At 57.7% G+C, this 12,500-nt stretch overlaps 2 protein-coding genes across 2 annotated transcripts in view; both read right to left on the reverse strand.

Moving 5' to 3' along the window:
• The window catches only part of Spacdr (sperm acrosome developmental regulator), a 4,474-nt gene extending 2,989 nt beyond the window's left edge, over positions 1 to 1,485 (reverse strand). The window contains exons 1-2 of the mRNA XM_055620655.1: positions 1,474 to 1,485; positions 770 to 1,102 (exon numbers count right to left, since the gene is read on the reverse strand). Of these exons, the coding sequence (XP_055476630.1) occupies positions 770 to 1,102; positions 1,474 to 1,485 (345 nt within the window). The remainder of the gene's footprint in view (positions 1 to 769; positions 1,103 to 1,473) is intronic.
• A 2,464-nt stretch (positions 1,486 to 3,949) lies between these two features.
• Tsc22d4 (TSC22 domain family member 4) overlaps positions 3,950 to 12,500 on the reverse strand; it is an 11,000-nt gene continuing 2,449 nt past the window's right edge. Inside the window, exons 2-4 of the mRNA XM_055620649.1 lie at positions 11,046 to 11,206; positions 4,902 to 4,950; positions 3,950 to 4,619 (exon numbers count right to left, since the gene is read on the reverse strand). Of these exons, the coding sequence (XP_055476624.1) occupies positions 4,410 to 4,619; positions 4,902 to 4,950; positions 11,046 to 11,206 (420 nt within the window). The 3' untranslated portion in view covers positions 3,950 to 4,409. The remainder of the gene's footprint in view (positions 4,620 to 4,901; positions 4,951 to 11,045; positions 11,207 to 12,500) is intronic.

Genomic DNA, 12,500 nt, shown 5'->3' on the forward strand with positions numbered 1-12,500 from the left:
TACAGCAGTCTACACTAAACAAGAGACCTCGCAGAGATACAGAGATGTGTCCTGGTCAAGAACACTCGCTGGTTTGGTTTGGTTTTTGGTTTTTCAAGACAGGGTTTCTCTGTGTAGCCCTGGCTGTCCTGGAACACACACACTTGGGAGGCAGAAGTAAGAAGATCTCTCTGAGTTCCAAGCCAGCCTGGCATACACAGAGTTCTAGTCCAGGTTGAGAACCTGTCTCAAAAACATTTAAACAGATAAACAGAATAAAAATTTCGGGGCTGGAGAGATGGCTTGGCAGTTAGCAATATCTGCTGTCCCTGCAGGCCCACAGCCATCAGGCAGCTCACAGCCACCTGTGACTCTGGGTTCCAGAAGTTCTGACAATCTTTTGTGACCTCTTTTGGACAGCTGCACATATGTGCCGCACAAACAGAGAAGTAGGAACACACACAAATAAATAATTTTTTTTGGGGGGGAGGGCTAGAGACAGGGTTTCTCTGTGTAGCCCTGGCTGTCCTGGAACTCATGTTGTAGACCAGGCTGGCCTCAAACTCAGAGATCTGCCTGCCTCTGGCTCCCAAGTGCTGGGATTAAGGTGTGTGCCGCTGCCACCACCACCAGACTCATAAATAACATTAAAAATTGATCAGAAATAAGTGTATACAGGAATGTGCTGCTATCCTCAGCAACATAGCCAGTTCAAGGCCAGACTCGGCCACAGGGGACCCTGCCTCAAAAGAATTGTGATGGAGGAGGAACGGGGCCGAATGGTACCCACCTTCCACCTGCACAGCCGCCAGCCAGACTGCAACACTGAGACCATCAGCGTGGAAACTGAGTGGGCCACGGTCTGGGACAGCTGCCTGAAGGAGCGGCTGTCATGTCTCTCCCCGCTCTCCTGACTGTGCACAGCAGGGCTTTCCTTGACTGTGGCCAACATGCAGGGTTCGAGGAGCCCTAGGCTCACGTCCAGGTCAGAGACCTTGGGCTCTTTGTGGACCTTGTCCAGCTTTTTAACGTCCAGGTCCGAGGGGACCTTCTCTGCTCCTTTCAGTGGATGCTTCTGGGGTTCGTACACGCTTGGCTTGGCTCTGTGTTTCCAGAACTGGAGCTACAAAATAAGACACGGGGCAGGCTAGTAGAGCCATGCGTGACAGCTCCTGCCATGTAGGCCTGACAGCCTGAGGCAGGTCCTCGGCTGCTACGACAGAAGAAGAAAACCAGCTCCCAAAAGTTGTCTGTGTCACGTAATGTGGGTTCCCCTACACATACACATAACAAAAATAACAATAATAGAAATAAGGCCCAGGGTGGGGGAGCATGCAGGAGACACTGAAGCTAGGGGTGGCTTTCCCCACACCCTTCCCCAGCCATCTTAAACCCTCACTTCCTGCTCCGTCAGGACCGAGGAGGGTTGTTCAGCTCGATGTCATGACCCAGAACAACTCCCACCGCAGGGCCACGTCGTGTCCGTGAACTCACCCAACTAGTCATCTTTCGCCAGATTTGCCTAACCCATGTCAAGAACCGAGTGGCCATGGTCCTCACCCTGCACACCACAAGTCCGAAGCAGGCACAGCGCCAGCCTCGGGGCACGGAAGGGAAAAGGCTGCAGGGCAGCAGCCACCACCTGAGAGGGCCCTCGGGTAGGAAGGCGCTTCAGGAACAGTGTCTAAGGCAGAAATAACAAAGCCAAAGGGGGTGTGACCCCCAGTGACTCATGCCAGGCCCTTCCTCCCCTCCCTGGGGCAGGGAGAGGAGTCAAAGTGGATGAGAACGTGGAGTGAAGCAGGATTCTAGATCATTGTGAGAGCTGTCTGGCCCCACCCCCCCCCCCCCCCATGACCTTCCAAGCTTTTCAGAGCCAATCACTGATGGCCTTGTCCCCTTCTGGCCCAATATCCAGAATAACAAAATCGACACTGATCAAGAGCTGAGACAGTCAGGCATTCTCCCTGGATTTTACTAGGAAAATTGTTAAAACACTGCCTTAAGGTAAGTGTTCTGGAGAGTGAACTAAAACTCATTAAAAGGTGTAATGTCACACCTTTAATCCCAACACTTTGGGAGGCAGAGGCAGGCGGACCACTGTGGATCACTGTGAGTTTGGGGCCAGCCTGGTCTGCAAAGCGAGTCCAGGACAGCCAGGGCTACACAGAGAAACCCTGTCTCAAAATATTAAAAAAAAAAAAAAATATTATAGAAACTGCATTTGAAGGGGCTGGAGAGATGGCTCAGCCATTAAGAGACTGCTCCTCCAGGGGACCTGGGCTCTAACGCCAGCACCCACATGGCCGTTTACAAGCGTCTCTAACTGCTGTTCCAGAGGCTCCAGCGCCCTCTTCTGGCCTCTCGAGTACTATGAACCCACACGGTGCAGTCATCCGTGCAGGCAAAACACCCAGCACATAAAACTAAAAGGAAGTTAACTGGACTCGAACTAGGCATGGTGGCATATGCCTAGAGTCCTAGCGCTTGGGAGGTGAGGCAGGAAGATCAGGAGTCGGAAGCCAGCCTCAGCCAGTAAGGGAAATGGCTCCTGTGAAGGGTTTGCCGCACGAGTGAAGACTGGGTGTGGTCCTCAGCGCCCTCCTGTGGTGCGCGTCTGCACTACTAATGGAAGTGGAGACAGAGGTCCCCGGGGCTTGCTGGGCAGCAAGAGAGGCCTGCTCGAAAGACACTGTGGGCCGGGCACGGTGGCGCACGCCTGTGATCCCAGCACTCAGGAGGTGGAGGCGGGGGTCTCTGTGAGTTCGAGGCCAGCCTGGTCTGCAGAGTGAGTCCCGGACAGCCAGGGCCACACAGAGAAACGCTGTCACGAAAAAAGAAAAGCAAAAACTGTGGAAGTAGTGATCAAAGAAGACGCCCAATAACGTGGGCTCCATGTGCAATGTACACACACTTACACGCGTGACCGCACAGACACAAACCAAAGGCAGCCTTGGCCAGATAGGGAGGTCCAGGCCGTCATGGGTTAGATGACCCCCATCACAACAACAGGCTGGGGTAAAGGCTGACTATAAAGCCTAGTGATCCGAGCCCGGATCCCCAGAACTACAGACACAGCAGCGCCCACGTGTGCGTCGCCGGTGCTCCAACAAGGGAGTGAGAGGCGGAGAGGCAGGGCAGCCGGCCTGGCATCCAGAGCAACGAACAAGAAGTGAGACGCCGTCTCAAACAAGGTCAAAGGTGAAGGCTGACACCCCAGCTTGTCCTCCGGTCTGTGTGGGCCAGGGCACACGGTGAACACACACCACCACCACCAGACAAGGGCCAAAGCCCAGCATGGCGATCCCGGCACACAGGAAGACCAGGCACTCAAGATCCTTCCCGGCAGTACGTTAGCAGCCAGGCTGGTTTCATGACACCCCAGGCCCCAAGAAGATCCGGGCCCAGTCTGGACTTGGCTCTAGAGCTCCTTCCTCCCTGATGCCCAGGGGTTAGGTTCTCCCGAGGCTCCCACTGCCACTGCCTTTCCCCGAGAGATGGGGACGGCTGTCCATCTGTCCGGGAGAGAAGCCCAGGCTGGGAGGGAGGAGCGAGCTCAGCCCTGGACCTCGCACAGCCAGGGGTGGGGTAGAAGCCACGGCGGCTTGCCAGGCCTGGCGAGGGCACCATGTGCCCAAGGAGCCTGGCCCACAGCCAGCCCTGAGACAAGGGGCCCATTCAGGGTTCCCGGCCCTGCCTCCCAGCAGCCCGCAGATCCAGCCCACAGGAGGGGACTCACTGGGAAGCTGGGGGTGGATCCTCTCACTCTCCAAAGACCTCATTGTTATCCCCACCCCCTCACACCGCCAACCACTGGCACGTGGGTAGACACTGCCCCTACCTCTTTCCTTAGGCCAGCCTGCCAGGCCCTTCCAGGGACGAGGACCAGGTCCAGCCTTCCCCACGGACATGGACATAGTATCTTCAGGGATAGTGTGTGTGCGCGCGCAACACCACACCAACCTCCATATTCAAGTTTCTTCAGATTTTTTTTAATTATAATTATTATTTTAATAACAACTTGAATCCCAGAAGTTGACGATACTGTCCATACACCCTCCCCTGGGCAGAGGAGAGGGGGCACTTGGAAGGAGCACAGTGGGGTGGGGCTGGGGCCTGCCGGGGAACCTCCAAACCTTTCCAGGCCAGCTACTGCTGGGAGGTCCCCAGAAGACTGACACCTAGGGAAGGAGGTGGATGAGGGGCTCCAGAGAAGCACCCCTCCCAGGTGTTCTCTCTCCCCGGAAGGCCCCAGGACTCTGGGACACCAGGTGGGACGGGACAGGCCAAAACTGAGCCTTCGACTCCCATCTCCGGGCACTGGGGTTGGGTGCGGGCATTAAAGCTAATAGGAGGAGGGGCAGGCCGCTGGCACAGGCCCAGCAGCCGGTGGCAGCCCCCCCAAAGGCACATTGTGAGGGAAAGGAGGCTCAGATGGAAGGCCCATTGGGTGCAGAGGGCCCAAGCCGCGGGAGCCCCGAGGACGGCAGCTGGGCCAGCTGCTCTGGGCTGGCCAGGGCGCGCAGCAGCCCGTTCTCCTGCTCCAGCGCCGCGTTGCGCTCGGCCAGGTCTCGGATCTGCTCCTTCAGCACCTCCACCTCTTCTCGCACGGCAAACATGAGGTGGGACTTCACCAAGTCCTGAGGCCCGGGAGCAAACAGGCCGTCAGCGCTCCCACTGCGCCTCCTGACCCGGAGCAGTCAGGAGGAAACCCTGCCCCTTTGCCCAGAGCGGACAGCGGAGAAAGGATGAGCAGGGCCCGGAGAGGACAGGCTCCCGGTAGGGATGGAGCAGAGCTTATGGGAAGCCAAAGGATGAAGCGGAGACGGAGGGCAAGAGCGACTGCAGCTTGCATTTCTACGTAACGGGAGAGGACAGACGCACAGATGGACTGCTTGAGGGGCCACCCTGTCTTTTCTTACCATGGCTTGTTCAATCTTGTTGTCAATGCCAACCAGGCTTCCGGAACCACTGGAGAGACACGGAAAAGAACAGGTTGAGGAGGTCCCCCAGGTCAGCTCCGCCTTCCGGGTGCTCCCTGCTCTAGGACCTGGCCTATGCCCGCCCCACCCCTCAGTACCTGTGACAGTACAGGATCAGAGGGAGGAGGCTTTTGTCCATCCCCGGGCGGGGTGAAGGTTGCTGCCCGGGGGCCCCCAGGCCCTGGTGGGGAGCAGGGCCCGATGCTCCTCGGATGGGGGATGACCCCCGTGGGGAGCTCGGGGAAGATGCACAGACCCTTTTCCGGGGTGCTCCTGGCACCATCCCTACCGCTCGCGTCTCGTAAGACGACACCAGGGACTTCACAGAGACCCCTGGCTGGGACATCCCTGAGGGAAGGGTCATCAGAACCCACTCCCGAGCAAAGGGCTGTGTCAGATGGGGCGCCTGGGGCTCGAGCCCCCAGGCAGCGTGGGGTTCTGTGGATGCCAGGCAGGCAGAGAGGAGACAGGACCTACCCCGTGCTGGCCTGGGAGATATTCAGGCCTGCCCTCCCCCTCAGGGCAAGGCGCAGCTGCTATTGGTCCCTTGGGGACATGCGGACCCCCTCCCTTGGCTCCACAGTGGGCGGGAATTCCCAGACACACATGGTCTGTGCCAGTGTCCCCTTCTCACCCTGGCACCACTCCCAGACTGGAGGGGAAGGGGAGGTGAAGTCAGCTGGTGGACGGGCAGAGGAGGGGCCTGGGGGCGAGAAGGCTGGCATGGGGAGGGGCTTGAAGGTGAGACCCAGGGGGCCTGCCCAAGACCTACGCCTTCCTCTCCGCCCCATCCAATCAACGTGGCCTCCCTCAACTCTGAGAAAGGGACCAGACAAGGGGCCTGGGTGGAAATGTATACATTTTAGGTGGCTCCTGCAACCCGGGAGAGAGGGGACCCCACTTCAGGGAAGGAGAGAATTAATGGTTACCCCGGCAACAGAAACACCCAGCCCCACTCCTGTGCTGGGAGCCCTGTAAATCAGCGGCAGCCTGTATGCAATGAGACCCGGACGGGTCTTATGAAAATGCAAAACAACAACAAACACAAACCAGGTGAGGCTAGACATAGACACTGGACAGAGGCAGGGACCAGCCAGCCCCTTGTTAAAGGGCAGCCTGGCTGCAGTTTCTCCATTGGCCACCAGAGGGCAACTCAGGCCCGGCTCAATGCCCCAAGGCCCATGCTCTCAACTGCCACCAGGAGTCTGGTCCTTGCTCAAGCCCCTCTGCGCACCCAGGACTTTCTAGGGTCTCCTTGCCCTGCCGCAGCCCCCAATAACCTCTGTCTGGCCATCTGAGCTGGGAGGTGGGTTCTTGTTTCAGTTCCCCAAGCCTCCCTTCTGCTTCCTCCAGGACATGGGGGTCTCCAGCCCGTCCCCTCCCAGAGTCAGGGTGCCACTTTGCTGCATTCATGTATGCTGGCTCTTCCGTACTTCCTCCCCACCAGCTGCCAGCTCCAACCTGCTTCCCTACAGGGGCATCTATACCGGGTCCAAGGTGACCCTCGAATGGGGCCCTGGCGTCAGAGAGGCAGCTGGGAATTTTCCATTTCCCGGCCAAGCTCTGAGTGCAGGAGGGGCCCACAGGTAGGACAACCACAGGGTGGGCAGGCTAGAAAGAGCAGGATGTTCGTGACTGCAGACACACGGAGCCTCCACAGGCAGAGGACAGGGGAGATGCTTAAGAACGGAGGTCGGGGCAGAGGGGTGACAGGGCAGAGGGCACCAGGGCTCAGGGGCCGACAGCCTGAGGTCCATACCCAGAACCGACATTGTGGAGGCAAAGAACGGACTTCCCCCAAGTTGTCCTCTCACCTCCCATATTGCACTTGAACACACAAAAATGTGCAAGCATACACACACACACACCCGGAGGGCAACTAGCCACTGTCAAATTTGTTTTCAAGATACTTCCATACAGTACCTGGGAGGGGGGTAGGCTCCAGAAAAGCCAGCACCCTCCTTCCAAAGATGGGCAGATGTAGCAGAACAGAAGCGTCAGCCCTGCTTGGCGGGCACCTGGGCAGAGACGCCAAGCTAAATCCTCCACTCTTGCCAGAAGTAAGGAAGAATACAACAACCAACGTTTGTTGGCTGACTGATGGTTATCTGCTGTTTGTTGAGCTCAGGAGATTTTGAAAGCACTTTCGCTCTGCCATCCCAGCCCTGACACTTGAAGGGAGGAGCACTACAGAGACCCAAGCCTTCCCTCTGCTTACCCCAAGTGAGGGGCTGCCACGCCACGTCTTGGACAAGGCGGGGAGCCAGAAGAACAGGCGCCCGGAACCCTATGCAACTCTGTGTAACTGGGAATGAACTATCCCTTTTCCAACGACGCTTATGGCCGCGGTCCTGAAAACGGCTCCAACTTCTAGCACAGGCCAGGCCAAGACTTCAAATGTCAATGGTACCCCCTAGGGTGGGTAGGTGTGTGTGCGGGGGTTCAGGGATGGGACTCGGACAGACTGTGAAGAGCTGGGGACACCAGCCAGCTCAGCTCCCCACATATGTTCTAGGAGCCCTCAGAGGCCGGGCCTGAGGCCAAGGAAGTGGCATCCAGCTGTCCCATCTTCGGTCCCTCCCAGATCTGACTCCGTAGTGCCTGTGGGGGCGGGCAGGGCAGGGCCAGGGGTGGGGGCTGACTCCTAACCCCAGCTAGTGAGCAGGCCCTGCTCACTAGGCCCTGGCGAAAGCACCTCCCAGGAGGCCCAGTGCCGCCACCTAGTCTGTGGAGGCACACCCCAACAGGAGAGAGGGGCTTCAGAGGGAGCCAGCCTCACTGCCGGGCTGAGTAACCTTGGGCAGCTTTCTAAAAGCCCTTTTCTTTTGGGTGTCATTGTTCTCATCTGGAAGGTGAGGTCGCATGGGATCGCTTGTACAGCTTCATGAGTAAGGGGGGAGGGGTCGTCCATATGGCCAGTGAGTAAGACAGGCACTTCCCACTGAGCGTAAGCCTGAGTTGGCCTGAGTTTTCTACATGGTGGAAGAAAACAGACTCCCGCAAACTGCTCTCTGACCTTCGACCTCTACCTCCCCACAGCAGTACATGTGCTAATGTGTACGAATACACACATTTACAAATAAATTAAAAACAAACTTCACTTAGCAGGGACTGAGGAGATGGATCGGTGTGTAAAAGGCGACAAGCACAAGGCCCTGAGTTTGATCCCCCAAACCCAAAGTAAAACCCAGGGGTAGTGGCACAGTTTATAACCTCAACTCTTGAGGTGACAGAGACAGGAGACCCCATGGGCCTAGCGGCTCAGTCAGACTGGCCAGCTCAACAGGCCCCGGGCCAGTGAGACCCCACAGAAGGCGGACAGCTTCAAGGTGAAATGGCCACAGCCATCCCGTGTGCACCCACACCCAAGTGCACACACGGAAAGCAGAAGCGTTGGAGAGAGCCTGGCAGGCATGCCTGGTGTCTCAGCTTCTCCGAAGGCTGCGGCGGGGGAGGGCCGAAAGTTCAAGACTCGCCCGGTCTAAAAGCTGACAGCACAAGCAGAAGACACAGGTAAGGGTGAGGACTCGGGGAGGGGCGGGGCCTTGGTATGTAGCTCAGTGATAGGCAGCAACTAGCAGGGTCTGAACCCAGCGGACAACCTCAGACAATACCGTGGCTTTTCTCCCTGAAGTCTCCAGGATCCGTTTCCATCAGGCCTTGAACCATCAGCAAGACACCTGGCCTCTCTCTCTGCCAGTGTGACCTCGCACGCTCTGCGGGACCACATATCTTCCAGCCGGGGCAACAGAGCCTGAATTCACCAGGCGGCCGTTTCCCCCCTCCAGGTCCAAGGGCTGGTAAGTTACCCCCAGCTCAACCTGGTACCCCAGTACTTAACACTGCAACCCATTTTTCCCTGACGCATCAGAGGGGTGAGGTGGGGTCTACCCACCCCATTCCTAGGGGCTTGAGGAGGGCCCAACCCAAACCCGCTGGCCCAGCAGGGTGAGGGTGAGGCTCAAGGGGCTGGGCTGGGCCGGAGCCCCAGCGCCTCGGAGGCTGGGAGCAACCGGTCAGACTAGGGCGTGCGGAGGGGTGGGACAGAGAGGGGGAGGAGGACGCAATGAGGAGGCTTCAACAGGCAGAGCTCCTGTGAGAGAGCAAACTGGAGGCTCGGGAGAACGGGCAGAGGCGGCACATGGAGCCTTTTTGCCAGGGAAGTTCCCAGATTGGGGGGTGGGGAGGGCTGAGAATAGAAGCGGACGGGGGCAGGTGACTGTCGGCCCTGGGTGACCTCACACCTCACACATTCCAGAGAGCCAGCTGGAAAGCAGCTCACAAACTCCAGCCCTGCCCTGGCCGGGCCAGCCCTAGCCCAACGCCCTCCAGTTCACACGCTCCTGGCCACCCTTCTCCTTTCCGCTCTGGCCCTCCCTCACTATGCTCTGGCTTCTTTTCTCCTGTGAGCCAGCGTCTAATTCCAGGTGGTACACCTAAGGGGGAAGGTAAGAAGACACGACGGCAATAGGTCTCCCGGAGACACACACCCACGCAAGCAGCCCTTCGCCTCTTTGCCTTCCCAACAGGAAGTCCCGCCCCTCGAGGGCCTCCGACAGGAAGTCCATTCTCCCTCCAGTAACGGCGGATGCCTTGCTAGCTCTTCTGCCCAGAGCCTAGCTCTCTGACTTGGTCAACGTTCCTATAAATATCGAAAGCAAAAATCTGCCTACCATGCCACCAAGACACGACCCCCCGGGCAGAGCCCGGGAACTGCCCTTCTGTGCTGCCTGCTGTGGGAGGACGTGGGTTTCTATGGGCTCCCAGGTCTGTTGGTCAATCCTCTCTTTAAACCAACTTAAGAATTTAGATCAACTTTAAATCAGTTCCTTCTTCTTTCTTCCCGCCCACCTCCTTTCCATTTTTCTTTAAAGACATGGTTTCGTATAGCCTAGGCTAGCCCCTAGGATTGTTGTATAGTTGAGGATGACCTTTAGCTTGATCTCCCTGCCTCCCAGCGCTGGAATTATAAAGCACGCACTACCAACCTGGTTCATGCCAGTGCAGGGAAGCAGCCCCGGCTCTGCCGACCCTGGGCCAGGGCTCTGCGGCTGAGCAGCCCCGGGCCCCAGCACGTGTTGGTGCTGTCCTTAGACAGGGTTGCACTGCATCCTGTAGTTCACCAGGCTCCCGACTTCACTACATAGCCCAAACTGGTTTGTCTATTTGGTTACTTTGGCTTTTTGAGACTGGGCGCAGCCCTGGCTGTCCTGGAACTCACTTGAGACTAGGCTGGCCTCACACTCAGAGATCCACCTACCTCTACCTCCTAAATGCCGGGATCAAAGGTGTGCGCAACCACAGCAAGCTCCGGGGCGGTTCTAAGCCCACGGTGACCACCTTAAATCACCCCTCGAGCCACCATCACACCCAGCTCCTCCCAACCTTCCCGGGCTAGGATCTTCCCAGAGAGCCCAGGCTGGCCTTGAAATAGCCTACTTCCACTCCCGAATTCCAGATCACAGGTGGGCAGACACCACCCCTGGCACACAATGCTGTCTTGGTACTAAAGATTCGTGGGACCTACAGTAGTTGGTGTGGATTCCTGGGCGGTCCTGTCACAGTCCTGGCGGAGCACAGGGCACCCTTTTCTCCTTGGTGACAGGCGCAGAGGGATTGCAGATGGGGGCGCACCAACTACCTCTTCACTCTGTTTTCATTTTTCTGAGAGGGTATGACAGAGTCTGCACTGGCCCCGAGGGGCTCATGTAGCCCTGGAGCCCGAACCCAAGGCCTTGTGCATGCTAAGCGATTGCTCTACCCCCGCCCCGAGCCACAGCCTGAGCTGTGCCCCCTCCATTTCCTATAATCTCCGATCCATGTGCCAATGGGTTTGATCCCTAAGGCTGGCAAGAGGGCTCTGCGAGACCTCCGGAACCTGACGACAGTGACTCCCTTCTACCTCAGCAGGCCCAAGCCAATGAGGCCCACCCAGGTCTCCACAGACAGAAATGGGCCCCAGGCGAGCTGCACCCGGCCGCCGGCCGCTGCTACCTCTAACCCTTTCCAAGGTCATCTAGGGAGGACAGACACCAGGCAGGCCTGACACTTCCTGCCCCCCTCGACACGAAGGAGTCCACCTACCTCTCCTCATCACTGTCCAGGTGGCCACTGATGGCCAACATGGACCGTGCCAGGCTGAGGCTCTGGACTGCTGCGGCTCCAAAGGGGTCTGGAGACTTGTGGACCAGGCTGGCATCAAAGTAGAGGGCCGGAGAGCTGGGGCGAGAGTCTATCAGAGGCACCTGGAGGCAGAGCAGCGGGAACCATCATGTGGGCGAGGGCTGGGGACACAGCCCAGGCGGGAGAATGCCGGCTCAGCATTCACGGCCGGTGCCATCCCCACCACTGCCAATAAGAAGTCAAATGGGGGCTGGGGGAGACACTAGGGATGGGGGCGGGGGCCGACCTTACAATGTGCCCTGGTCAGGCGTCTTCTACCCTTTCTAGTGCTCCCCTCCTCCAGACTTGGATACCAGGGTGAGACATGGGTGCCAAAGGACACCCATGCTTCCCTCAGAGCCAGGACTCCCAATTACAGGATACTGTACTTAGTATCGAGACAGGGTCTCTCGGTGTAGACCAGGCTGGCCTCAAACTCAGGGTCCGGCGGCCTCTGCTTCCCGGGTGCTGGGATTAAAAGGCGTGCGCCACCACCGACTGGCGGCGGGCACCTTTTCTTGAAATAAGGTTTCAAACTGGCCTCAAACTGGCTCAAACTGAGGATGACCGTGAACACGTACTGGTTTTCTCATCTCCCAAAGGCTGGAGTTATGGATTCCCCAGCACAGTCAGCCTATGAGATGCGGGAACGCAGGAATCGCTGAATGCTAGGCCAGCGCTACACCAACTGAGCCACATTCTCCGGGCCCCTCCCTCGCCAACCTTCCTGAGACAAGATCTCACTTGTAACGCTGACCCAGAACTTGCTATGTAGGCCAGGCTGGCCTTGAACTTGCCAACCCCCAGTTGTATACTTTCTTAAAGCCACTCAAATGTCACTTCCTTAAAGAGACACTTCCTCACTGTGTACTAGGCCACTGGACAGTTTCACTTTTTATAGCATCTAACATAATTTGAAATTAAACTATTTATTGTATCACCCCTGCTGGAAGGGGAGTTTGTTCTGTGCTGTCTGCAGAATGAATGCATCCTCAGACACTCCTCTCTCAAACTTCTCAGGACCTGGGGTGAAGTTCAGAGTCTCTACTCTGCCTTTGGCGGGAGGGGTGTGAGGGGCTTTGTGAAAATGGGAGGGGGAGGGGGAGCCTGGGTGTGGGCCTATAGAACCCAACAGGCAGCAGCTGGGGAGGCCGTAAAAGGGCGGAGGTGACAGGAACTGGACAAGAAGCCTCTGTGAGGGCCCCTGGGAGGCCCCACCTCAGGAAAGCCAGCTAAGAGCAGACAGTGGTTAGAGGGACAGCACAGGAACGGGGGCCCAGGAATCTGCCACCCTGCCCTCCTTCGACCTCCCTTTTTGAGACCAGGGGACAGAAGGAGAGTGAAACTCTTGAGGCAGGGAAACAGCAGTTGCAAGCA

This window comes from Psammomys obesus, unplaced genomic scaffold, assembly GCF_907164565.1.
Source record: "Psammomys obesus unplaced genomic scaffold, mPsaObe1.curated_primary_1811, whole genome shotgun sequence".
Lineage (NCBI taxonomy): Eukaryota > Metazoa > Chordata > Mammalia > Rodentia > Muridae > Psammomys > Psammomys obesus.